The sequence below is a fragment of the Littorina saxatilis genome, linkage group LG6 (genome assembly GCF_037325665.1).
Source record: "Littorina saxatilis isolate snail1 linkage group LG6, US_GU_Lsax_2.0, whole genome shotgun sequence".
Lineage (NCBI taxonomy): Eukaryota > Metazoa > Mollusca > Gastropoda > Littorinimorpha > Littorinidae > Littorina > Littorina saxatilis.
In genome coordinates this window covers 41,102,555-41,129,345 of record NC_090250.1, presented here as the reverse complement: position 1 = coordinate 41,129,345, position 26,791 = coordinate 41,102,555, and the positions used below count along the sequence as shown (strand labels likewise).

Sequence of the window (26,791 nt, the reverse complement as noted above, 5' to 3'; positions counted from 1 at the left end):
GTGCATCGCGAACAGACAGACAGACAGACAGACAGACAGACAGACACAGACAGACAGACACTAGTTGTATATATAAATAGATATACTAGATGAATACCAGCTTCGCCAGGTACGGCTGCACCGGGAAGAAGTCGATCCGAATACCCGGCTGCGCCGGGGACCCGGCTATGCGCACCGCACGGAGGAAGGGAGATAATCGCGGCTAAAAACACTGGAGAAGATAAGGAAGAGTTACTGGTAGTGGATCCAGACAAAAAAAACAAAATCGGTTCAGCACAAAAAACAAAATCGGTGCTCTCTGTTGAAATATCTCATCGACCAGGTTGTGTCCCGGGTGTACCTGAATATGCCCACCAAATTTGAAGCAGATCCATCGAGAACTTTGGCCGTGCATCGCGCACAGACACACAGACAGACAGACAGACAGACAGACAGACAGACAGACAGACAGACAGACAGACAGACAGACAGACACACAGACACTAGTCGTATATATATATATAGATATACGGCTTCTGTGTGTGTGTGTGTGTGTGTGTGTGTGTGTGTGTGTGTGTGTGTGTGTGTGTGTGTGTGTGTGTGAGTGTGTGTTCGCGATGGATCTGCTTCAAATTTAGTAGGTGTATTCAGGTGGACCCCGAGCACAAACTGGTCGATGAAAATTTTCAACACGTGCTCTAAGCGCGGCGCGGTGAACCGCGAATACGGCTTCTGTGCCAAGGGAAACAATCTACGCAATTCAACAACGTAAGGTTGCTGAAGCAGTAGCTTCCCTTGTACTTGAAACTTGCCGAGTTTTCAATGTTGGTTCAGATCTAAGTATTGCAATTCGTGTACAAAATGCATCCCATCTTCAAAATATTGCCACTAATACTACCTCTCCCATCGTAAATATTCATTGCAACATTAATAGTCAGGAGCTTTGCCGGTGTTTCTGTGTCTGTCTTAAAAAAGATCAAATCACTTTAAACACTGTGCTCTTTTCTCTTTCAGCAACAACATGGCTTCCCAACCACCACCGCATTGTACTCTCTTGCGAGTCATTCACACTGGTCGATGAACATTTTTAACACGTGCTCTAAGCGCGGCGCGGTGAACCGCGGTGAATACTCTGTTTCGCGATACGAATTACGATACTAAACACGTTTTTTTTTCGGCTCTACTTCTTCACTTCTTTCACTTCCACCACACAACGAAAACGAATCTAAGGCAGCGCTTTTCTGCACAGGTAGTACATCTAAGTATTGTAATTCGTGTACAAAATCCCTCCCATCTTCAAAATATTGCCACTAATACTACCCGGCCTCCCATCGTAAATATTCATTGCAACCATTAATAGTCAGGAGCTTCGCCGGTGTTTCTGTGTCTACCCAGAAGCTCTACAGTAGATGGTAGGTACGACTACTGTCTGTGTGTGTATCTGTGTGTCTGTCTGTTCGCGATGCACTGCCAAAGTTCTCGACGGATCTGCATCAAATTTGGTGGGCATATTCAGGTGGACCCCGGGCACAAACTGGTCGATGAACAGTTTCAACACGTGCTCTAAGCCGGCGAACCGCCACGCTGCATACTCTGTCTCGCGATCCACCCGGCGAAGCCGGGTATTCATCTAGTACGTCATATATGCCACCGTGTATGTATGTGTAATTTTGATTCTCTGCTAGAGGAAGTAGATATTAGCAAAATACATGTATCAATTATGGCCGCCAGTTGCATTTTATATTTTCAAATTATCTACTTACGCTAGCAGATAATCCAAACCATACATACGTACACATGTACAGGTACATTATGATGTAGATCAACTATTGCAGTGATACCCTCCTCACTGACAGGTTCCACATACCTCAATCTGAAAATTTCAATATTGACTGTAACGTGTTTGATCCAGGTATACACATTGAGCATGGTACCAAATGAAAGTGCAGGGTCTTAGGAACGCAACGGGTAACATTCTACGAGCACCAAGAGGCTGAGCATGACCGTAAAAGTCAACCTCCCCAAAGTTGAAACCGAATCCCTGCACCATCTTTGTATCCTCTACACACCGTTTGTACGATTTGTCAGAAATTGTCGTGTGAGTTTAGAGGGAGCGGTCAGCGACCATAAACTCTATTTAAACGAGACAGATATGCAGCAAAAAAGGGGGGAAGGAGGTGTAGAGGTAATGCAGGAGGAAGTGATAGCAGTCCCGTGGGAACGAATGCAGGGAATGGAAGAGGGTTGGAGGGCAGGGGGGAGGTGATGAGTGAAGGAGAGCATCTGGAATGAAACAATGGTAACAGATAAGGGAGTCCGAGAGAGAGAGCGAGAGAGGATCGAAGTCATTAGTAGCAGCGCAGCGGCCAGCAAGCAAGTTCAGCGATTTTTTCAGTTCTGCAAACTATGGAGTTCAATTTTACTTCTTGGGCAAAAAATCTGCCCCAACCTGTAATTGAGGTTCTGGAAAAAGAGGAGTTCACAAGCCTCAGTGCCTTGAAATATGCAGGAGAAAAGGACCTGGAAAGCCTTAAGTTAAAACGAGGCCACATAGTGGAATTAAAAGCGGCAGTGGCAGACCTGCAACAGAAGTACGGGGGAGGGCCGTTGCGTGCTGCCGACCCGCAAGTCTTCTTGGCAACATGGCCATACAGTCTGCTTCACCAGGTGAGACTTATTTACGAATTGTTGACTTCGTACCGGCTTCTATGGCGGTTGAGGAAGAGGTGACACTCGGGGAAGGTGTCACGCTCAAGCTGGCCAACAAACCAAAGTTGGAGAAAGTATCCCCCTGCCATATGCCACTGGATCGTGGCAAATGCTAAAACAATGGCAAAACTCATGAACACCGTGGACTTCGACCACGAAGCTTACCTCTGTTATACAGAGATGGTGGGCGAGCTCGGCACAAGATTCTCCTGGCAGTCGGTGCTCGTTTACGATGACGAGTACAGGAAGCGCCAGTCTACCAGCGGGTTTGCTTGGGGAACCCCCAACCCCCACCTGTCCACAGTGATTCTCTGTGAGCGTGCCCAACAAGTTCCTGGCAACAAAAGCGGCAAGGCCACGAGGGGAAGCGGCGGTATTCGACGACCTGTGGGACCCAGTGGGAATTAAGGAGGTGTGCCTGCAGTACACAAACAAAGGCACATGCCTCTACGGGTCCCGCTGCAGGTTCGAACACGTGTGTGACACGTGTGGAAAGGAGCACCCCGGCAAAGACCACCAGGCGACAGCAAACACCAGTGCCTAGGATACAGCGCAGCGAACTGACAACACAACGGTAGGCCCCACCTATTCCAGCCCGTTCCCTCAATTAGACCCTCATGACTGTGCGTTTCTATCATCAGGAGTACATATTTCATCTATAAGGGCCTTAGATTGTCCGTTTTGCCAATTTGCGTCAGAGCTGGAACAAACCTAAGCTCCGCCCATTTTGCTATTGCTCAGAGCTGGCACATCGATAAAACGAGTTAATTAATTTTGAGAGAAATTTAGAAGCAATCTGAAAAATGTTTTGACGCCAAAACATTGCTTTTGCATTGGCCCAGCTCCCCATGAGGGTTTGGGTGGTCTGTGCTAGTCTGTATCGAGCATAACCCTGAACATGCGCACAAATCTCCACTTTTTGACATAAATGATCTTCTTCTTCTTCTTCTGCGTTCATGGGCTGAAACTTCCGCCGTACACTTGTGTTTTTGCACGAGTGGGATTTTACGTGTTTGACCGTTTTTTACCCCGCCATTTAGGCAGCCATACGCCGTTTTCGGAGGAAGCATGCTGGGTATTTTCGTGTTTCTATAACCCACCGAACTCTGACATGGATTACAGGATCTTTTTCGTGTGCACTTGGTCTTGTGCTTGTATGTACACACGGGGGTGTTCGGACACCGAGGTGAGTCTGCACACAAAGTTGACTCTGAGAAATAAATCTCTCGCCGAACGTGGGGACGAACTCACGCTGACAGCGGCCAACTGGATACAAATCCAGCGCGCTACCGACTGAGCTACATCCCCGCCATAAATGATCAATATGCGATATATATTCATTGTAGCATTTAGTTGCCTACATTTGGTAATACCCAATGCATTTGTGAACGTTGCAAACCAAAAAGTATAGTGAGATCGATCTGACCAGACTACGAAAAAGTGGCCCCTCAGAGCTGGATCACTAAAACCGCCTCAGAGCTTTTTTACGCATGGAACGTCTCCCACACCGTGATATCACAAACAGACATAAAAATACGACCACAACCATCTTTAAGGGATATCATTCCTTCAAGCAAAAAAACCCAACACAAATCAAGATAAATATGTGTCTCCAATGTAAACATTTGAAAGCACAGAGTACACATTCAAGATTAATATGTGAATATTGTAATACACACTGAAGGAATGAGATCATGGCATACAGAAACACACATAATGATACACACACTTCTGATTCATCACATTTTTTACAAATTTGTGTGTGTGGTGTATATAAACATGAGATTTCTCATGCAGAAAAAAAAATTCAAATACATTATGAGTATTCAGCAACTGCTGGTACATGTACTCACACACCCATACACACACAGGCACGCGCACAGAAAGAGTCCATACATAAAATTATTGTCATGACAAAAACAGATTAATCCACCAAAGCTTTTTGATGAGGTATTCTTTCCATCATCAGTTTCAGTTGACAAATATGCTAACCTTTGCATTGCAGTGACGACTGTGATTTTCATTGTTTATTAATGTTGTTATTCGTTTTTTAGTCAAATTTTTGTTCTCATCCTACTTACATTATACAGGTGTATGAATGTTATCGCACACAAGGCCAATTATAGATACAAATAAAATTATTCGTTTATGCTACATTTTTATAGGTGTACAGTATTAATAATTTTTTCTTGAACTAAGAGTCATCAATTATGAACAGATACTGAAAACCAGATCATCTTTGCCAGAATAAATGTAAAATTCATTATTTTGCGAAAATCAGATCAGGAGAGCCTTAATCATAACCTTTGTAACAAGCGGGGATATAGCTCAGTTGGTAGCGCGCTGGATTTGTATTCAGTTGGCCGCTGTCAGCGTGAGTTCGATCCCAGGTTCGGCGGAAATTTATTTCACAGAGTCAACTTTGTGTGCAGACTCTCTTCGGTGTCCGAACCTCCCCCCGTGTACACTACATTGGGTGTGCACGTTAAAGATCCCACGATTGACAAAAGGGTCTTTCCTGGCAAAATTGCTTAGGCACAGTTAATAATTGTCTACCTATACCCGTGTGACTTGGAATAATAGGCCGTGAAAGGTAAATATGCGCCGAAATGGCTGCAATCTACTGGCCGTATAAAATTTCATCTCACACGGCATCACTGCAGAGCGCCTAGAACTGTACCCACGGAATATGCGCGATATAAGACTCATTGATTGATTGATTGATTGATTAATTGATTGAACATAGGTCATACAGTTTGAGAACAACAATAGAAGTCTTTGGAAGCTCAAAACATGAGCCTTCATTTTACCGTACCACAGAAAACTTTGGTGGCCCTCTGCTACATTATACATAATGCCCTTTCCAAAAGATTGTACTCATGAGTGTTTGCAGGCAGTATTGCTTGCAGCTTTAGAAGAACTTGGACAGTAAAAAACTTTTGATTTTTCGTGGCAAATCGCACTTCCTAACCTTGATAATGCCCTTTCCAAAAGATTGAACTCAGTGTTTGCAGGCAGTATTGCTTGCAGCTTTAGAAGAACTCAGACAGTAAAAAGCTTTTGATTTTTCGTGGCAAATCGCACTTCCTAACCTTGATAATAGGGATGTGTTGCAGGACCGCTTTCCTGCACCATTCCTGAAGCGTTAGCATACGAGGGGTCGACCAAACTCTAACAAACCCATCACAAGAGCTGGTTGCCAGGAACCGGCCATCATAACTGAAATTGAGTCGGTTGACGGTTGGAAACTGCTGTCCTTGGAAGAGAGACACTTGATGAGAACACAGCTCAGACATGTCAATATGTTGAAGTTCTGAGAGACCCTCTGTCTCGTAGATCTTAACTTCAAAAGTACGAAACGACACTGCAAGGCGGATACCATCATGGTTGTAGCAAACACAGTCAATGACACTGTCTGTGTCAATCTCTTCCAGGACGGCTTTTCCCTTCTCAACAGCATCAATCTGAACTATAGTCAGCATGCCTTCCGAGGACCCCACAGCCATAACAGAAAAACGAACTCTGGGGTCAAAGTCATATGACCCCGCTGTGCTCAGCTGTCCACCCAAAAAGTCAGGAAAGACGTCACACACATTGGTGGTAGTGGCTTTGTTCACAAGGAACAGTTTTCCGTGGGAAGAGCTAATAGCCAGGTGGGAACTGTCGGGGGACCACTTGCACTCCACATGGTCATTGTGATTTCGACTCGCCAGGAACCCGGGGCTCAGTTTGTGGCAGAGCATGGGCCGCTGGTAGTTGAAACCCGAGTTCATCAGAAAGATCTCCAGGTAGATAAAGCCAAGTGTTTGACTCAGCACTGCAATGTGAGTCCCGTTGCCGGAAATGGCACAGAAACGCTGCACCCTGTCGTACAAGTCTCGCGGTTGGCTGAACAGCTTCTCATGCATCAGGCTGTCCACTCTCACCTCACCGGTGCCTGTGTACCCCACTGCTTCTCCTAGAGGGTGCGGATGTACTTTAGGGTACATGCTGCTTTCTGTGCCGCTGAGATTAATGCCTCCTGAAACATGCAATCAAGAAATAGATGCGGTTTATGTTTATTCTACCAATATTTTCTAGTACCTTTTTTTTTTTTGGTGCTCTTTTTACATTTAGTCAAGTTTTGACTAAATGTTTTAACGTAGAGGGGGGAATCGAGACGAGGGTCGTGGTGTATGTGCGTGCGTGTGTGTGTGTGTGTCTGTCTGTGTGTGTGTGTATAGCGATTCAGACTAAACTACTGGACCGATCTTTATGAAATTTGACATGAGAGTTCCTGGGTATGAAATCCCCGAACGTTTTTTTCATTTTTTTGATAAATGTCTTTGATGACGTCATATCCGGCTTTTCGTGAAAGTTGAGGCGGCACTGTCACGCCCTCATTTTTCAACCAAATTGGTTGAAATTTTGGTCAAGTAATCTTCGACGAAGCCCGGACTTCGGTATTGCATTTCAGCTTGGTGGCTTAAAAATTAATTAATGACTTTGGTCATTAAAAATCTGAAAATTGTAAAAAATAAATAAAAATTTATAAAACGATCCAAATTTACGTTCATCTTATTCTCCATCATTTTCCGATTCCAAAAACATATAAATATGTTATATTTGGATTAAAAACAAGCTCTGAAAATTAAATATATAAAAATTATTATCAAAATTAAATTGTCCAAATCAATTTAAAAACACTTTCATCTTATTCCTTGTCGGTTCCTGATTCCAAAAACATATAGATATGATATGTTTGGATTAAAAACACGCTCAGAAAGTTAAAACAAAGAGAGGTACAGAAAAGCGTGCTATCCTTCTTAGCGCAACTACTACCCCGCTCTTCTTGTCAATTTCACTGCCTTTGCCATGAGCGGTGGACTGACGATGCTACGAGTATACGGTCTTGCTGAAAAATGGCATTGCGTTCAGTTTCATTCTGTGAGTTCGACAGCTACTTGACTAAATGTTGTATTTTTGCCTTACGCGACTTGTTTGTTTTAGATTTTCCTTTGTTTGTGTGGTTGTTTTTTTCTCGCTTTTTTTAAAAACTTCACAAATAGTCTCATTTTCAGGGTGTCCATTCATTCTTCTTTGATTCTCCCTCATCCAATATTTCTTCCTTCTGATTTTCCCACAGAAATGTTTGCTTCTCTACTTCACTGTGGTGTTTGTGCATCATGTTTGCACAGGCACTAGTTTCAGTTTACTGCTGCAGGCATGGGAATTCCAAAATAGAAAAACTCTGAAAATAGGCCGGGGTCCAGGGGCTGCCTGGGCCCCGGCGGGGTACAGGGGCAGAGCCCCAGTGGGGAGAACAGGGGGTCAAAATTTAGCATTTTATACCAATATTTTGATTGTTATCGTGTAAGCAAATAATGGATAGAGAGACAATAGTATACATATGATTTAATTTACCTTTTTTTTGCTGCGGACAATTTTTTATTTTCGCTGGAACGTAATTTCCTTTTTGCAGAAATCCATATTTCGCGGACAATTCCCATGCCTGTGCTGTCAATATCAAACAGCTTTCAACGTGTCACTTTTAGTAAGCACTTTCTACGAGCAGGAAGCATTAATGTCTCCTCGTGAAAAGGCGATGTCTATACTTACTGACAGGGACATAACTGGTGTCAAACAGGAGAATTCTGCCCCTTGGGACCCCTTTCACTGCTGCCCAAGCATTTTGAAGATGCGGAGAGTATGCAGTGGATGTGACGGCTAGCTCAGCGTCATTGTATGGTAGGAACTGGGCATCCATCCACCAGAATGAGTTTTCTGGAATCTCTTTGCGGGCTGCACAAAATGTTAATATGTGACCCTCCACCACAGAATGAGTCGCATGTCATGTTTGCATGATTTTCATATTTTTAAATTTTCCTAAAGAGTGTTTTATGCTCTATCCAGTGGTAAAAACTGTTTTAGAAAAGAGCGAAAACTTTTCGAGTTATAAGCCTGTGACTAAGGTGACCCTCACACTTTTACCACAGTCCCCCCGGACTTATATTAAGCCTAGCGCAGAACCGCGCGAGGTGACATGCGACTCATTTCGTGGTGGAGGGTCACATATTGGCAGACATATCATCAACAAATAAAACAGTACACAAACATTTGTAATACTTATAATAACATCAGAAAACACACACACACACACAAAAACAAACAAACAAAATTACATGAATAGATCAATAAGTAAATCAAACAATCAATAAATGAATATATCAATAAATAAATAAATAAGGCAGTGCAATCATTTCTGCATCAATCAATGTACAAAACAAAACAAAAATGTCTCCTTTTAATTCCCATTTCATGCAACCTTTAACAAAATACTGAATTAAGGTCATTTTCTTTTTCTCTTTGATACAAAACAAACAATGCCATCTAAATTCAGGTTTCAAACTAGAAGGGTTTCAAGATTATCCAGTCGCAGTACAAGGCACCGAACCTAAGGACAGTCTATAAGTGCATCAAGCATAGTTCATACATGGATCTAAAAAAAACACCACTAACTAGGCACAGAATCTCACCCAACGCTGAAGGTAGTGCTTTTAGTTGCAGAATGAGACCCCCATCACCAGGGGGGTGTACGTGTTCAGGGAAAGGTCGATATGGTTTTCGGGGGACACACCTCTCCTCCCCTCTCTCGGATGCCATTGCTAATTTCAGCGTCCCCTGGACTCCACCCATGGTGATGCTACATATGCAACAAATACAAAAACTTTGGTTCCCTGGCACAACAACAGCATCAACTGGCTGGATGGGACATATAGCTCAGTCGGTGGCGTACACACTGGCTTTATAACCAGTTATTCGCTATTGCTGTGGGTTCGAATCCCAGGTTCAGTGAGAGCTAGATTTATTTTTTGGAGTCAACTTTGTACAGATTTAACAGCCCTGTGAGCAAACATGCGCATGAAAAAGATCCCAAGCTCACAGCAAAAGTCTCAGGGCTTGGAAAACGTGAAGAGACACGCATCATTCTTGTCTCTCAATCATTACCAAGATCATGTCTCGATACTTTGAGGAGACAAGCCTGATGCTGGTGTGTTGAAATATCACATCGTCGCGATATAACCTTCGTGGTTGAAAACGACGTTAAACACCAAATAAAGAAAGAAAGAAAGAATGAAATATCACACCATATCTTCAGCATATCAGCAATACCTCATCCTGAACTCAGGTAAAATGAGTTACTTCACTTCGGGTCTCATTTATCCCTGACAGGATGCCTTTGTTTTCCATCTCTGGAGAGAAAATCGATTTTTGTACATATTTAGAGCTTTTCGTAATGTGTTATTGATATAAGCAGATTCGCGATCCTTGATAATGATTTTTCATGGTGTTGTGTTATTTTTAAATTACAAAAAAATTGTTATGTAAGACAGTTTTAAGCGAGCTATCTTTCGCGGATGTATTTACTGTGCAAAAAACTCAAATTTGGCAAAAGTGTCACGTGATAATCAACTTAGTCACGTGATCATAACAAAATGGCTACGGAGCGGACGAAACTTTTTCCATAATCAGTTAATTGGGAGTGATGCAACAATATCACGGTCTCCTTCCCACAGCAGTCTCAAAATTTCGACTTGTTTTGACCTTAGAACGATGTCTTTATCATAACTGTGAAGAACAGAATGGAGATCACTGTCGAAGTCGGCCTTTCTACAATCACGTTCGTCTTTCGTCTATTATCAGAAACATTAGCGAAAAACATATTGGAGATAACTCTGTATTCTTGTTTTGATAGATTTCGGCTTTTAACCACTTTCTTCTTTCTCTGTACTCCGCGTAGCAATTATCCATCCTGTCAGAGAGACATGAGCGATAGCGTGCACCGATGATTATCAGAATGAGCAATACCTGTCCCAATATAGGCCAACTGATCTGAGAGGATTTTAAACCCCAAAAGTCAGTCAGTCAGCCACAACAACAACTCTGACTAGCTGTTCCCTTTTCCCAACAAGTCAACACAAACAAGTCTTTGATATTGCGTCAACACAATTCAAGTCTTTGATATTAAGTCAACACAAACATGTCTTTGATATTAAGTCAACACAAACATGTCTTTGATATTAAGTCAACACAAACAAGTCTTTGACATTTTATTTAAGTCAACACAAATACGTCTTTGATATTAAGTCAACACAAACAAGTCTTTGATATTAAGTCAACACAAACATGTCTTTGATATTAAGTCAACACAAACATGTCTTTGACATTAAGTCAACACAAATACGTCTTTGATATTACGTCAACACAAACAAGTCTTTGATATTATTAAGTCAACACAAACATGTCTTTGATATTAAGTCAGACTTTATATTAAGTCAACACAAACATGTCTTTGATATTAAGTCAGACTTATATATGAAGTCTTATATCGCGTGCGTATCTCCAGACTCGGACTCAAGGCGCAGGGATCTATTTATCTTTGATATTAAGTCAACACGAACAAGTCTTTGATATTAAGTCAACACAAACATGTCTTTGATTTTAAGTCAGACTTGATATTAGGCCAAAAAAAGAAAAATTGTCTGTTTAGGGTAACCCGACCGACCCTATCGATTTGGCGCCGACCCAAAAACTTTTTTTTGATTTCAAAAAAAAAAAAAAAGAAAAAAAAAAAAGAAGAAAAAAAATGAGGTAAAAATGCTAAAAAGAGACATTTGGCGTTTCTTTCTCTCCCTTTCTCTCTGTTTTATTTATACGTTAGTTTTGAAACATGTATTCATCAAATATAAGAAGTGAATGTTCAGCCAACATAGCATGTACACAAAAAAAATAAATAAATAAATAAATAAATAAATTACCTACCTACCGACCCTACTTTTTTTGGTCATGTTACCCTAAACAGACAATTTTTTTTTTTTGGCCTTAAGTCAACACAAACAAGTCTTTGATATCAAGTCAACACAATCAAGTCTTTGTAAGTCAACAGAAACAAATCTTTGATATTAAATGAACACAAACAAGTCTTTGATATTAAGTCAACACTAACATGTCTTTGAAATTAAGTCAACACAAACAAGTCTTTGATATTAAGTCAACACAAACATGTTTTTGATATCAAGTCAACACAAACATGTCTTTGATAATGATATTAAGTCAACACAAATACGTACGTCTTTGATATTAAGTCAACACAAATACGTCTGATATTAAGTCAACACAAACATATTAAGTCAACACAAATACGTACGTCTTTGATATTAAGCCAACACAAATACGTCTTTGATATTAAGTCAACACAAATATGTCTTTGATATTATCTCAATACAAATACAGTGTTGTTGCCAGGTCTCAGTCTTCGGTCTCTGACGCATTCCTTTCTGATTTGACGCATTGGACCTAGCCTTGTCCGGTCGATGGACCGATAGTTTTTACGTTTTGGTGGTCAACGGACCGATACATATTCGTACAAGGCGGACAAGGTCTGCAATGAATGGAATGGGAGTTGCAAAGTCGGAAAACAAACCCCTATCGAAATGCTCATGTTCGCTACGAGTGAAAATGCAATCGGTGCCGAGTCCGTGTTTGCCGTCATTGACACTTGAGGTTGCGTTTACGGAAATACCCGATCCAGCCGGTGTACCTATTTACCGAAAACGGCGCAAACAGCGGAAAGTTCATCAATATAATACTACGGCATGGTAATTTGGACCTATTGTTTTTTTAAAGCCAGGACATTTGGACCTATTGGTTTTTTTTAGGGAGGTCCAAATTACCTATTGTCTTCTTAGGCTGGCAACAACACTGCAAATACGTCTTTGATATTAAGTCAACACACACAAAGAAGTGACTGATACGGGCTCCCCACAGACACTCCACCTAAAGGGTCCTGGGATCTCTGATCTTAAAGTATAGAGGGTTCTTGAACCCCCTCAGAAGAACTTTAGAGGGTCCCATGCAAGACAGGTGATCCCTGGTCCTCTCAAATCGTTGTTATGCTAACTTTTAAAAGCTAATTGTCTGAGCCGTTCAGAAAAGTGTTTTGGTAATATTCGTTAGACTGACACCATAAATTCACTTAGGTACAAATCCACAAAGAATTGTAATTCTTGTCCATTGGATCCGTTATGGAAACATCACAGCTTAATTGTCGGTCAGTCGTTTTTTTCATCTAGCACTTCAGTAGACACATAATATTTTATGTGGAACTGGCTTTATTCACACACACACATATCATTAATACATACAGGCACTTACACATCCCAGACAGACAGACACACAAACACACACACATGCACACACACAGTCAGTGTGCTACTGCTTAGTGCTAGCTTTCTCAACATACGTATTAGTGTTCTACTTTCAGCCTCCTGCTTTGAAAAAAGAATGAGCACTAAAAGGAAAAAAGACAGCAAACATATGCTATAGCCAAGCTCCGACATAACCTTTCGTGGACATTATATATATATACAACTCAGGGGTAAACAAATTACCTATGTACGAGCACCCCCGCAGTCAGCTATGTTGCCATTCAAGCTCTGGGTAGACCAATAATAGGACCGGAAAAATCAATCTAAAATTTAAATCTTTTACAACTGCAGAACGAAGTTAAAAAAATGGCAAAAATGACATTTATCTCTTATTTTTTGTTGTTGGTAATTAACACACAAAATATTGTATCTGTTACATGTTCCGTATCGTTTATCTTAAACATAATCTTTTCTATCAGTTCCATAACTTTAAAATTTCCAACACGGGAGATAACTCTCGCGGATAATGGAATTTTGTTTTGGTTCCAGTGAGCCGCACCGAAAAGATCCAGCCCGGACGAGTTTTGAACCGACGTAGGCAAAACATTCCATAGGCACGATGTCCCAAAAGAAAAGATTATTCGAACGTGTAGACAGCTATCGTGATACTGGAATCCCATGGTAAGAATTTGGTCACCGTTACGTTAAAAACTCTCTTCGTCTAGCTCTCACTGTCGGCACTGTCTTCGTCTCTCTCTCACTACACACACACACACAGAGGCGCATACAGGTTCACGAGTGGACTGTGGTAGTGGAGGCTGAAATTATTTTACAGGCTTGTTTTGAGTGGGGGTTTTCTGTGTGTGTGTGTGTTTTAAGGTAAACTAAATAATATAAAATTAAGTAGAAGTGCAACACCAAGGGCACTGCACAGTGCATAGCGAAGGACACATCTCTCTCTCTCTAACACACACACACTCACATACACAAAATAACACACGCATGCACACACACTGACATCTACACACACACATGCAAAACCACTTACACACAAACACTTTCTCACACATATCATCCATGCACATAAAGCACATACACACACGCTTATAGTCAGACAGACACCCACACACCCTCACATACACACACACCAGCACGCACATATACACGCACACACACACACTTACACAACAAAAAACACACGCCACGAGCCCCAGAGAGGGGATGACGTCACGATGCATTGACGTCAAAACATTTTGACGTCGTCTAATAGTGCGAGCATTATGTCGTCGTCTGAGAAATTCCACACCCACAAATCTGCCCTGGGTGGCGGTGGATCAAAAATTGAAGAATTGGTCGGCACCCACCGTATTTTAGTTAGTATGTTCCCAATTTTTGGTGAACTTCCACCCCCAACCGTAGCCTGAGTTAGTGCACAAAGAATCCTTCTTTATCATGTATTATCGGCATGAACATTTCTCAAGTCGATTACAATTTACAGTATAGCGTTTGTGGGATACCTCCAGCTTTGCTGGGATTAACAAGAAGGGCAAAGCCCATACGACTCACATGCTTGACCTTCTGCTTTACACATTTTTCCTACCAAAATACATGTGACCTTGAGTCAAGGTCATCCAAGGTCATGCAACACAAAGCTGTTAATTCAAGACATAGGAAGTACAATGGTGCTTATTGGCTCTTTCTATCATGAGATATGGTCACTTTTAGTGGTTCACTACCTTATTTTGGTCACATTTCATAAGGGTCAAAGTGACCTTGACCTTGATCATATGTGACCAAATGTGTCTCATGATGAAAGCATAACATGTGCCCCACATAATTTTTAAGTTTGAAACAGTTATCTTCCATAGTTCAGGGTCAAGTTCACTTCAAAATATGTATACAATCCAACTTTGAAGAGCTCCTGTGACCTTGACCTTGAAGCAAGGTAAACCAAACTGGTATCAAAAGATGGGGCTTACTTTGCCCTATATATCATATATAGGTGAGGTATTCAATCTCAAAAACTTCAGAGAAAATGGGAAAAATAGCTATTTTTTAGACAACATTTATGGCCCTGCGACCTTGAAGCAAGGTCAAGATGCTATGTATGTTTTTTGGGGCCTTGTCATCATACACCATCTTGCCAAATTTGGTACTGATAGACTGAATAGTGTCCAAGAAATATTCAACGTTAAAGTTTGCCGGACGTCCGGCCGGACGGACGGAAGGACGACTCGGGTGAGTACATAGACTCACTTTTGCTTCGCATGTGAGTCAAAAAGCACCAGCCTCTATACGAACATGTATGCTATCCATGCGATACTACACAGTTGTGACCGCTTCATTTCTTTTTGAATTTTAGCAAAATCAAGACAATTTAACCTTTACACTGGTGCAATTCTGTAACACGTTACATAGCCACTGGTGAATTAACAGAGAGAAAAATAAAAAATAAACGGTCATAATTATAGGTTTTTTGCATCCATGGGAGGTAATCGGAACCGACCAAACAGACTGAGCCAGTAGTGCGGCATATGTCGTGACAACCAGGTGACAGTATACATAAAGTAGCGCGACATATGTCCGACAACCAGCCTAAGGGTTAAATGGTGAAATTTCACATCTGCGCGGGACACATCAATGAAAATAATAGTTAGGCATAACAGTCCATTTATCGACAAGGAGTCGTGTTGGATGAGATGGAAGTGGACGAACATGTTAAAATATGTGCGGATCTACAGCAAACTGGTTTGTATGTCCGTTTACGTGTATATTTCTTGCTCAAAACCACACATGTACCAGATACATGTATACCTTATGCATCCACACAACCATAAATAAAGGCTGAAGGTAGTTTTAAAGAGACACAGTTTGCTTTGAATGGAGGTCACTAACCGTGATGTTGGCGGGAACGCTTTACTGACGCGGTCCGGAGGTGCGCTCTCGGTATAGCCGAATATACCGCGTGATCCTGTGTGTTGGGTTGTATACATGTATCCTGGGACAGTAGGAGCGACCACCCCCAACCAGGCGCGTTCACAGGTGGCGGATAGTGTGATGGCCTTCAGATATGGAGGTTAGCTGCGAAATAAGCCAGGCTTGCCAGGACGAATAAGCAGTCGGGGACCAACTGGCGGTGCTTCCAACAGGATGGGGCGGGGTAACAGGCGGCACTGTTACACTCAAGAAATACCCCAGGTCTCCAATGACGGGAGCATCATGCGATCAAGAGCCGCATCTTAAGTTCTAGCCCTGGGGAAGGTCACCTCAGATAAACAAACCAGCCAGCTATGGCCAAATAGCCGGGTAGACTGGACTCGACAGCCCTGTAAAGCCACCAGTCTAGGAGAAGGACCACTCCGATATAAAAACACGCTGAAGCCGGATGAGCTGGGCCATGTATGGCGCATAACGACAGCTCAACGCATCAACGCTCATATGACAGACAGAAGAAGAAGTATACATGTATGACGATGGCCTGCATTAAAGCCACATTCTTGCACACCGCAAAGTTTCATGATGAATCATTATTTTGGTCCTGGAGTCATATCATCTGCAGAAAAAACACCAATGTTTGCCAAGCAGTCTTTGAAGAAAGAAGCCAGCCAAGTCACGGTGGATATGATCATATGTGTTAACTGTCATATGAAACTAAAAAGCCTGCGAATGGTTTAACAACATTTGTGTCATTGTGCAAAATTTATTCAAGGAAAAATGCTCTCACAGTACAGTAAGCAGAGGTGGAAAGGTATATATCTTTATTGGAGATGCAAGTTGAACTGAAAGTGGAGATAAGGCAATATATTTACGGAGTGGCTCGGGAACCGGCAAGTTGGTTACAGAGCCCCCACACACCTGAGTAGCACGACACTATTGCTGCTAGCTTTCCATTGGGAGGAAGCGACCCAAATTTCCCAGCGATGTGACAATAAAGTTATGAAATGAAAAATAGATCTGTGCGAGTTCCTCTGTAATGTGTAGCTTTCTTCTTTTTAACCTGAGTGAGCCCTTTTGAAAGTAAGTAATTGAAACAACCTTACTGGATATGTTTCTTATTTCAATAAAAGTTATGAATCACCAAATTCTTGACAATTTATTTCCTGAAATGATGGATTCAAAAGACCCAAGCAAAGACGTTGCAAGGATAAATTCAAAAGATCCAGGCAAAGACGTTGCAAAACAAGGGAGGTCACTGTGTGTTGTTTCCAGTGTTATTTTGTCAGTTTTTTTTTTAACATGGTGATTTTGTTTTCTGTTGATGAAATTAGTTTTAAATCAAAGACAACATTTCTTCAGCTAATTTCAGTGATTAAAAAGGTGTTTTTAGAAAATAACACAAAAGTTGACTAAATTTAAAAAGAGAACAATTTCTGAACAGGTACACTTTTTGAAGGAGACCGACCATCCAAGAGGTGTGATCGAATTTGTTTTGATGAAGGGCAACCAGGATTGATTGCATTATTTGTCTTTTGAGGTGAAGTTGTGTGAATGGTACATCAGTGTTGGTCTGGTTGTGTATGAGACTTCAGAGCTTTCAAACATTCGGTTTACAGTCAGATACGTTTGATTACCGACACATGCCTCAAATTACTGAGAAGCAACTACCTGCATTCCTGCGAGCCGATCGGGGGGGAGTGTAAACAGGCCTGTATTTAGCAGACTCGCTGCGCAAATATTGTTGGTGGCTTCTAAGCTTTTTTCGGGTAACGTCACAAAATATTATCACTGACACACCCCATGTAGAGGTCATAGAGCATAGGGTTGTAAGCAATGCTGTGTTTTGAAGATGGTCACTTCATTGGAATCTCTGAGAGCACAATAAAAGCCAGTAACTATAAGGCACCAAAATTTAAAACCACTGGTGTAGGTAAAGGATAGTGTATGGTGATTTGTATCAGTATGATTACTTTTATTTCCGGTTGAGATGCAGTACCAGTGCGTTTAAGTGCTATTGTTAGTGCATGCATTTTTGTCACACCTACAGATGTTGACTTTTTCATTTAGTTACTTCGAGCCCTTTCTCTCTTATTGTCAGCAATAATAACACTTTGATGCCACAGACATGATGCATAAGAAATGTCTTTATAAAGAACTAGTAGCCATGTGATAATAAATGTTAAAAATGTTTCAGTAGCACAAATATGTATTGTATGTTTCCAAATTGTAATTTTAGCAGAAAAAGACATACACAATCATAAGCCAGAATACACATACATACTCACATTCTTCCACTTACACGCACAATTATATAACACCTCATATTAGAATGGTACTTTTTGGGGTTTATTTTGAAGAACTATGTAACATACACACACTAACAGATGGGTCAAATCAGTTATCCATGGTACAACTCCTCTGTTGGACAACTCCTGGGTTGTTGATGAAGAGTGGCTCCAGTCAGACTACATCTCACAGTCACAGCAGGTCAAAATGCGTGTCATCATTGATTCAGCCTTTGGCCTTGTTCAGCTGTAGAAAAAGAATGATGCACATGGGTCAGCAAAAAATGTGATTTTATTTTTGTGTGTGCACAGGACTGTCTTATTCTTATTAACTCTAAAACACCTATGTGTAGCATGGACAACTAATGAGAAATCTCTTTTGGTGTTCAACTCTGAAACAGAATCCCTAGCTGCTGGCAGTGACAGGGAGTATACCTTACACAGTGACTCCCTTCATACTTGAATCAATCCTGACATCAAGCATGTCCCAACTTTAAATGGTGAATAGTCCACAAAATACCACAACTGTGACTCACTGACAGTTGAATTTTAGACATAATGTATAGTATCATTAAAAAAAAAAGGTTAATATTTTATTAGCTGGCATAGTTCATCTAGAATTAAGATTTACTAAAATTAACACAGTCCGGATAATGTGGGTCGTGCACAACCCATACTTTCTAAAGAAAGATTCGACATAAAAAGTATTGGCCGTACACGACCCATGACATCTGAATAGGGTTAAAATGTCTCCCTTCTCTTTGCACAGTATTAATGATTGTACACGACCCTCGCCATCCAAATCAAGATAAACACAACAAAATTCCTTCTCTACTTTCATATGGGTCGTCCACGACTTCCAACTGTGTAGTTCAAATTACGTCATTTGTTTATAAAGATCATCCTTCAAAAAAAGGTTGATGGGAAGGTTCTAATGGTGTTTGAGGATTACATCAATCAAAAACTCTCAATAGTTTCAAAGATCTAGACATAGACTTTTGTGATGCTCTTAGTCAGCATAGACACAGGAAGCACTGTGAAGGTTAAAAGAGAGTTCAGGAACTACAAATATGATTCTTTTTATAGTTTATACATGTATGTTATTACAGAATCTATAAACTCAGCATTCACTGTCTTTCATCAACACATCCATGATCGAGCAAATTTGTCTCTCAGCTTTAAATCTTACAAGATAAAGATTAGGCTATCAGTCTCTCTCTCATCACACACACACATGAGAATGAACTTACTCTGCTTAACAATTTTGCCATGTTCATACGTTGTGGTCTTCAGGATGGTCTCCTCTCTGGCAGCTGCCGCAACTCGCAGCTCTGGCTTGAGGCATCGTCGCACAACTTTGGCGCAGATCTCGGAGTAGTTGATGTAGCTGTCAACACAGATCCACATATTATACATGTACTTATTTATGTCAGGCTTAGCTCTTCTTCTTCGTTCATGTTCATGGGCTTATGTGTATAGATGACCGAAAAGCCCCAGTTGCATTTTCTGTTAATTTTCCCCCACCACATCACACACCCCGCTAATGGTGGGTGGGGGGGATGTAAGGGTTTATTCAATATTGTCTTGTAAGTTGTAATTTGTATGGCACTTTGCTCTAGCATTAGAAACAAGTCGCGTAAGGCGAAAATACAATATTTAGTCAAGTAGCTGTCGAACTCACAGAATGAAACTGACTCGTAGCATCGTCAGTCCACCGCTCATGGCAAAGGCAGTGAAATTGACAAGAAGAGCGGGGTAGTAGTTGCGCTAAGAAGGATAGCACGCTTTTCTGTACCTCTCTTTGTTTTAACTTTCTGAGCGTGTTTTTAATCCAAACATATCATATCCATATATTTTTGGAATCAGGAACCGACAAGGAATAAGATGAAAGTGTTTTTAAATTGATTTCGAAAAAAAAAATTTGATAATAATTTTTATATATTTAATTTTCAGAGCTTGTTTTTAATCCGAATATAACATATTTATATGTTTTTGGAATCAGCAAATGATGGAGAATAAGATAAACGTAAATTTGGATCGTTTTATAAATTTTTATTTTTTTTTACAATTTTCAGATTTTTAATGACCAAAGTCATTAATTAATTTTTAAGCCACCAAGCTGAAATGCAATACCGAACCCCGGGCTTCGTCGAAGATTACTTGACCAAAATTTCAACCAATTTGGTTGAAAAATGAGGGCGTGACAGTGCCGCCTCAACTTTCACGAAAAGCCGGATATGACGTCATCAAAGACATTTATCAAAAAAATGAAAAAAACGTTCGGGGATTTCATACCCAGGAACTCTCATGTCAAATTTCATAAAGATCGGCCCAGTAGTTTAGTCTGAATCGCTCTACACACACACACACACAGACACACAGACACACAGACACACACACACACGCACATACACCACGACCCTCGTTTCGATTCCCCCTCGATGTTAAAATATTTAGTCAAAACTTGACTAAATATAATGAAAAAATTGAATATTTTTGACAATTTTTAAATGATCTGATGTACACAATCAATTTTAAGTTTAAATTTATACTACTAGTTTATGCAAATGAACCGAAATAACATGAACATTGACGTCATGACAAAACATTCTGCAGCATCGTCACTAAATTGACTGTAATATGTAATACGGTACATGACAATAATATGAATATGATCACTTGACCAATTACACAGCGGTACTTGCTGTCAGCTGTTTACTTCTAAACATTGTTCTGCAGTTTGTGGGATATTATATATATATATATATATATGAGTCAAGTAGTGCGTTCTTTCGATCACCTCAAATCTTACAAAAGTGAAACCGAATTAGGCAGTTCACGGAAATCAAAACAGGACAGGAGGTTGTGTGTAATCTATCGTCTTCTAAGAAGTGCACCAAGCCATCAAACAAACGCACCCACTTTGAGTTTGTTTGACTTTGTATGATTTAGACCTAGACCCCTTCTGTTCCAGTTCATGCAAGAAAGGCAGAAGTCTGAAATTTGTTGAAAATCGCCTTTTCTAGTCTTTCCTTATGATTCATTCCAGTTGGTTTACGTGTGTGGATTGCGATTGTGCAACAACGAACTTTTGGTTTACTGCGTAAGATGATCAATTGCTTTAGCAGAGAAATCGGACGCATGAATCAATGATAACTGTTGTGTGTCACTGTGTGCAGTTGTCTCTCCTTCTCAACCAAGTCATACTCATAGTGGTACACGAAGTGTTTTGCGGTCATAAAGCCCACGAGTCACAACTCGTATCGGACAAACTGCTAAAATTCTAATACGTGAACACAGCTTAGAAACTGAATGATAATAACTTACTTCAAACCGACTTGTCTCCAAAACGAAGACATGTTTATGCAGTGGTCGTGTGTGTAGTTACCGGCCGTGTAGCGAAAAGAAAAGCGAGTCGAAGAGGGCACCTTCACGAACAGAGCTGGCACACGTTTCCCGTTAAAGCCGTAGTTTCGTAGAAAATCCGACAAGAATGCTAACCCAAGATAGGTATGTTTACAGCATTTATGGTCGAAATAAACATGTTTATTTCAACGTTTCTAAATCGATCTTTTGTGTTTGTGTGCGTGGTTTAAAAAATAAAAATGTATTTGTTTCGTAGCCGCGTGGAGGCCTTTGCTCGTGGTTGTCTCCCTTACACCGTCAAATTACCAAACATTTTCATTAGTTGCAGCTGAATTGATTAATTATCTAGTGTTTTTGAGAATATTTAATGGAAAGAAAGTTACACAAAATAAAATAGTGAACAAAACCAAAAATCCTAAAATACAGAAAGTATTCAAATGTATATTGAAATTGGAAGATGCTTTTTGTAGTTGTTGGTGCGAACAAGGATGGGGGGTGCTTTACATCCTCACAGGAAGGGACATATATGTGATGATATCGCTAAACTGATGGTGTATTGACACTGCTGTGTTTTGATGTGTCTGCACAGTGGCAACCCCAAGCGTGTACAGACTGGAGATGTGCTATGTATGCCGGGTGGGTCTGTTTCATCAGCACTGGTGGTAGAGGACATGGAGACACAGGGGGAGAAGCAACTCAAGGCCATGGCCCAGAAGCAGCTCAAGACGGACGTCACTATGAAAGAGTGAGCTGGGGTGGTGTGCGCGAGAAAGTGCCCAAGAGGGTCAGAACCAAGTTATGGGTTGGATTTGTTAATATCTCAAACAAATCTTTATTTTAACCAATCCGATCCATCGCTTGGTTACCACCCAGATGGGCACATGCTTGTGCACACCACCTCAGGATTCTATTGATATGCATACGTGAACTTTTTAATCACAAAAATACACTAATACTCTCTACTTCACACACAATCTGTCCTTGGAGAGACAGCCATGACTATTTCAGTGTTATTCCTGAAGGTCATTTTTTAATTGACAAAAACTTTGATTGAAGACGAAACATCTTAGAAAAAATACATTATTATGCAGTAACTATATATGAGTGCACATTCCTGATTGTGGTCTGTTTTTTGTTTCATACATTTGGTGCAAAGTGCATGCAGTTTAACTTTGTCCATAACTTTGTTCTTTTTTTCAGAGTCTTGTCTCAGCAAAGACATTTCGCAGAAGCAGGCAGGTATAAGCCTGTTACCCAGGAGATCAGGGGCATGATGGGACTGAAGGAGTACAAGGATGTTGCCAAGGGAGACCAGCGGGTGGAGACGCTGAGACAGTACGGGCTGAATGATGATGAGATACGCCTGCAGCTGGGCAAAGAAGGCATGGAGAAAGGGCTTGATAAGTCTGTAAGTATGTCTGGCAAAAGCCTAGCACACACTGCAAAAACAGGGAAACAGGGGGAAGGTTTCATTATATCTGGCTATTTGTGCACTGCACTCTAAAATTTCAACAAAAAAAAGATTTTGTATGATGCATATTACCTAATTTACTTTACGTTACCAGTGGCACGAGTTGTAAAACTACTCTGTGTGTAGGGGTGCGTGCCTGCGTGCTGTGTTTGTCTTCATCTGATCTTAAGACACAGTGAAGTTGAGCAGCAACTATCTATATTAAACTCTCTCTTGAAAGCTCTGATGTTTTCTGCCTTCCTCTTTCCATCACCAGGTCGCACACAAGTCAACCCTGGGAGCCAACCCAGACATACAGCGTGATCAGCTGGACGCCATAGCAACCAAGATGAAGGAGAAGGAGGCGGTTCTCGATGCCCCAGACTCCTTCAGGGGCAAGAAGGAGGTCAGCCGACAGGAACTGGATATTGAGAAATCCATGTTCTGGGGCACCGAACGTGACAGCAACGCCCTCACCAGCCTGCTGACCAAGAAGAAGAGCGCTGTCTCTGGTGACCCAAACGACCCAATTAATCAGCTGCCCCAAATGATGGCCGAAATTGAGCACAAGGCCAGGGAGAAATTAAGAGAGAAGAGGAGGAGGAAGCGAAGAAATCGGAGAAAGGGGACCAATAATAATGACTCTACTAAAGACGTTGATGAAAATGATGATGACAAGGATGATGAAGACGGGGGTGTGGCAGGTTGTCTGACCTTTGAGGAAATGATGGCACTGAAACAGCCTGAACTGTCCACAGAGAAAGAATGTGAAGCCTGTTCAACGTCAAATCACAATGATGCCGGTGATGAAACTCAAACCAACAGTGATGCAATCTGCGCTAAATGTGGCAGGGAGAATGTTGCCCTAGCGGAAGCTGAAAAAAAATCAGACTCTGTTTCCAAGACGGCCAGGAGGGTTCTAACATGCCCAGTCGAATTTTTGCCTGCGGAGTTCATTGAACAGAATCGGTTAAGTGTGGAAGACATTAAACAGCTGCCAAAATTTACAAACTACGAGGCTGGAGAACTTAGTAGTGTAAGTGAAACAAACTCACTTACTCTGTCCCTGTTATTTTTTGTGTTGTTAAACAAGTTTGAGTTATGGTGAGTCTTTAGGAGTAATGCACTACAAAATACATGATGTACATGTTTAATAAATTAAAAAGTTTCAACATGTAAGAATAACTATCAGATAGAATTACGTTAAAGAGTATTATCAACCAAACAATGAAACCTTCCTTTTTAAGACTGCCAACAATCTAAGAACTCCGATTTTTTCTTGTGTCAACAGGTACTGTACGTAAAGAACTTGTCTCCAAGGGTCTGCGAACGCGACCTAGTAGCCCTCTTTGGACGATTCCAGAACAAGGCTATCACCTTTATAAAGTATCTTTTTGGAAAATAAACGTTTACTTTTAACATCCTATTCCCAATGCTTTTGGAGACAATGGGTGCCAAACCCAAATATATTAAATCACACTATCTAGAAGAAGAATTTACTCCTCTTAACAAACTTTTATCATCACCACTCCGAACCACCCCGTCATCCTCCCCTCCTTTCTCACTTTTACCAGCTTTTAGCGTATCACCAACTCATGTCCCTAAAAGGAAAATTTCCTGTGAGGACGTAAAGGACCCCCATTTTCTTTTCTTCAAGAACTCCGAGGTCTTACAATGTAGGTTGTCTTAATTGAGAGGTATTCCCCTGGCTGTACATGTATGATCTTCTGTTCTGTTTTCAGTACTTGTGACAAGTATATTTGTGACCCTCCACCACGAAATGAGTCGCATGTCACCTTTGCAGGATTTTCATGTTTTTACATTTTTATGACGATTTTTTTTTATGCTCTATCCAGTGGTGTAAACCGTGTTAGAAAAGAGCGAAAACTGTTCGAGTTATAAGCCTGTGACTAAGGTGATCCTCACACTGTTACTAGACACCCCCCGGACTTATATTAAGCCTAGCGCAGAACCGCGCGAGGTGACATGCGACTCATTCCGTGGTGGAGGGTCACATTTCATTTCTTGTGTTTACAACAGTGACTCTGTCAATGTCATCTTATCTTGTGCCAACAGGTACTGTACGTAAAGAACTTGTCTCCAAGGGTCTGCGAACGCGACCTAGTGGCCCTCTTTGGACGATTCCAGAACAAGGCTACAGGGTCAGAGGTCATCTACAAACTGATGACAGGGCGCATGAGAGGCCAGGCCTTTGTTACATTCTCTTGTGAGTCAAACATAAAGATCCACATTACTGGAACCCCACAGTAAATGTGTACATGTATGTGTAAATTGTTACTATCTCAGGTTTTCCAATACTGAAGACGTCCACAGATGAATTACTCAGCAGCGTAATAACACAAGCAGATTTGTAATGAAATTCACACATGTGCACACATCAGTAGACATATCAGTTTTCAAAATTGTTTATTTGGCAAGTGTCACTAATTCATTCTCTGGTGCATGTGATTCATTCCTACGATTTGATCAACATGCTTGAAGTTAAAGGTCTAAAGTAATGCAGATGATCTCATGGAGTTGGTTGTTGCAGGAGAATTTGAGTCAGAGGTTTCAAACCTCACATGCATGAATGTTTATATTCAGTGGACTGCTGAACCAGTCAGCAGAGCATCAAAGCAGAGAATACTCAAATGCATATTAACAGTTGTTCACTGTACACAAAAAATAACAAATCTTAACTTTGACAAGCTAGCAAGTCACAACCCTTGAGATAAAAGATGCTTCCATATTTTCTGTGTCCTTGCTGTTCAGTGATACATGTATTTCAACTGTTTCTGTGCACATGGTGTGTGTTTCAGCCGCTGATGTTGCGTCACAGGCCCTGCAGTTGGTCAACGGCTTTATGCTGCACGGCAAACCTGTCATTGTGCAGTACGGCAAGAGGACCGCTTCATGATCAGTGCGTGCGTGCGTGCGTGTGTGTGTGTATGTGTGTGTGTGTGTGTGTCTGTGAATATGTGTGTGTGTGTGTGTGTGTGTGTGTGTGTGTGTGTTTGATTAAATACTTGAAACATTTCAGTATGCTTTGTCATGAAGTTGGTTTTATATTTGTTATTGTGTACCAAAATACATAATCAGAAAGCCCTGAGAGATGAGAACTGTGTCGTTTCAACAACTGTCCTCAACGGGTTACATCTTGTTTGATTGTTTTGATAGTTGGATGCTTTGTCTGTCGATCTGTCTGTCTGTCCTTTCTCTCTCTCTCTCATATAAAAAAAACACACAGGCCTGTAGGCTGCATACTTGAATAAGAGCTTCAGTATCGGAGAGCCAACATTATGCTGGAAGCTGAACCAGAAAGTGTTGAGACATGAGAGGGGATTGCATAATGCAAGCAGCAATCTCAGCTTAAAATTGCAAAGTTGCATCTGTTTCATGGAACAGTCGGTGACGGCATGGTATCCTTCCCTAAAGTTTTGTGGTGTTACAGTTTCCGCACGCGTTACAACCCCGCTCAGCCCATAGATCAAAAGTCTCGTTTGTCTTTATACAACCTCGGTTACTCCCTTTGGCTGGCTGGTGGTGTTTTACTTTCTTTAAAACCTTTGCCGTGCTTCCTGGGTTCACACAAACCCATACTTTTAAAGAGTAGTAGTGATTGTAACTATCCCTCTGCCGACGGCGCGGGTTCTGCTACACCCATAATTACCAAAGCGGCGGAACAGTGTCTGTCTGCCTGTTTGTCTCCAAGAGACTGTCTGTCTCTCTGTCTGTCTGTCCGTATCTCTCTGTCTATGTCTGTTGTCAGTTGCTCTGTCTGTCTGTCTGTCTATCTGTCTATCCGTCTATCTGACTGTCTGTCTATCTGTCTCTGTCTCTCTCTCTCTCTCTCTCTCTCTCATTCTCTCTCTCTTTCA

The 26,791-nt window shown here is 41.2% G+C and overlaps 2 protein-coding genes and 1 long non-coding RNA gene across 4 annotated transcripts; 1 reads left to right on the top strand and 2 right to left on the bottom strand.

Moving 5' to 3' along the window:
- Positions 1-4,494: 4,494 nt before the first annotated feature.
- On the bottom strand, positions 4,495-13,185 carry LOC138969222 (uncharacterized). Its single transcript, XM_070341968.1, has 4 exons — positions 13,119-13,185; positions 9,204-9,370; positions 8,287-8,469; positions 4,495-6,709 (listed from the first exon to the last, which is right to left on the bottom strand). Exons 2-4 carry the CDS (start codon positions 9,361-9,363, stop codon positions 5,721-5,723), a joined length of 1,332 nt encoding a protein of 443 aa, XP_070198069.1. The 5' UTR covers positions 9,364-9,370; positions 13,119-13,185; the 3' UTR covers positions 4,495-5,720.
- A 185-nt stretch (positions 13,186-13,370) lies between these two features.
- On the top strand, positions 13,371-26,476 carry LOC138969220 (RNA-binding protein 41-like). Of its 2 annotated transcripts, none has more exons than XM_070341967.1 (6): positions 13,371-13,556; positions 22,053-22,208; positions 22,664-22,871; positions 23,191-23,949; positions 24,205-24,299; positions 24,990-25,134. In XM_070341967.1, exons 1-6 carry the CDS (start codon positions 13,495-13,497, stop codon positions 25,000-25,002), a joined length of 1,293 nt encoding a protein of 430 aa, XP_070198068.1. In that variant the 5' UTR covers positions 13,371-13,494; the 3' UTR covers positions 25,003-25,134. The 2 variants fall into 2 exon arrangements, with proteins under 2 accessions (XP_070198068.1, XP_070198067.1); XM_070341966.1 differs by lacking the exon at positions 24,205-24,299 and adding an exon at positions 25,733-26,476 and having other exon boundaries at positions 13,373-13,556; positions 24,990-25,140.
- LOC138969221 (uncharacterized) lies at positions 18,143-21,582 on the bottom strand. Its single transcript, XR_011456398.1, has 3 exons — positions 21,425-21,582; positions 19,348-19,484; positions 18,143-18,344 (listed from the first exon to the last, which is right to left on the bottom strand). It is a non-coding gene; the product is annotated as an uncharacterized lncRNA (long non-coding RNA).
- Positions 26,477-26,791: the final 315 nt, after the last annotated feature.

Bases quoted from the DNA above. Each gene is read 5' to 3' on its own strand.
- LOC138969220 (XM_070341966.1), top strand. From the start codon at position 13,495: ATGTCCCAAAAGAAAAGATTATTCGAACGTGTAGACAGCTATCGTGAT. The intron at 13,557-22,052 runs GTAAGAATTTGG...GTGTCTGCACAG, and splicing joins CGTGATACTGGAATCCCATG to TGGCAACCCCAAGCGTGTAC. The intron at 25,141-25,732 runs GTGAGTCAAACA...TGTGTGTTTCAG, and splicing joins GGCCTTTGTTACATTCTCTT to CCGCTGATGTTGCGTCACAG.
- LOC138969222 (XM_070341968.1), bottom strand. From the start codon at position 9,363: ATGGGTGGAGTCCAGGGGACGCTGAAATTAGCAATGGCATCCGAGAGA. The intron at 8,470-9,203 runs GTGAGATTCTGT...CATTTTGTGCAG, and splicing joins AGCACTACCTTCAGCGTTGG to CCCGCAAAGAGATTCCAGAA. The intron at 6,710-8,286 runs GTAAGTATAGAC...TGCATGTTTCAG, and splicing joins CACCAGTTATGTCCCTGTCA to GAGGCATTAATCTCAGCGGC.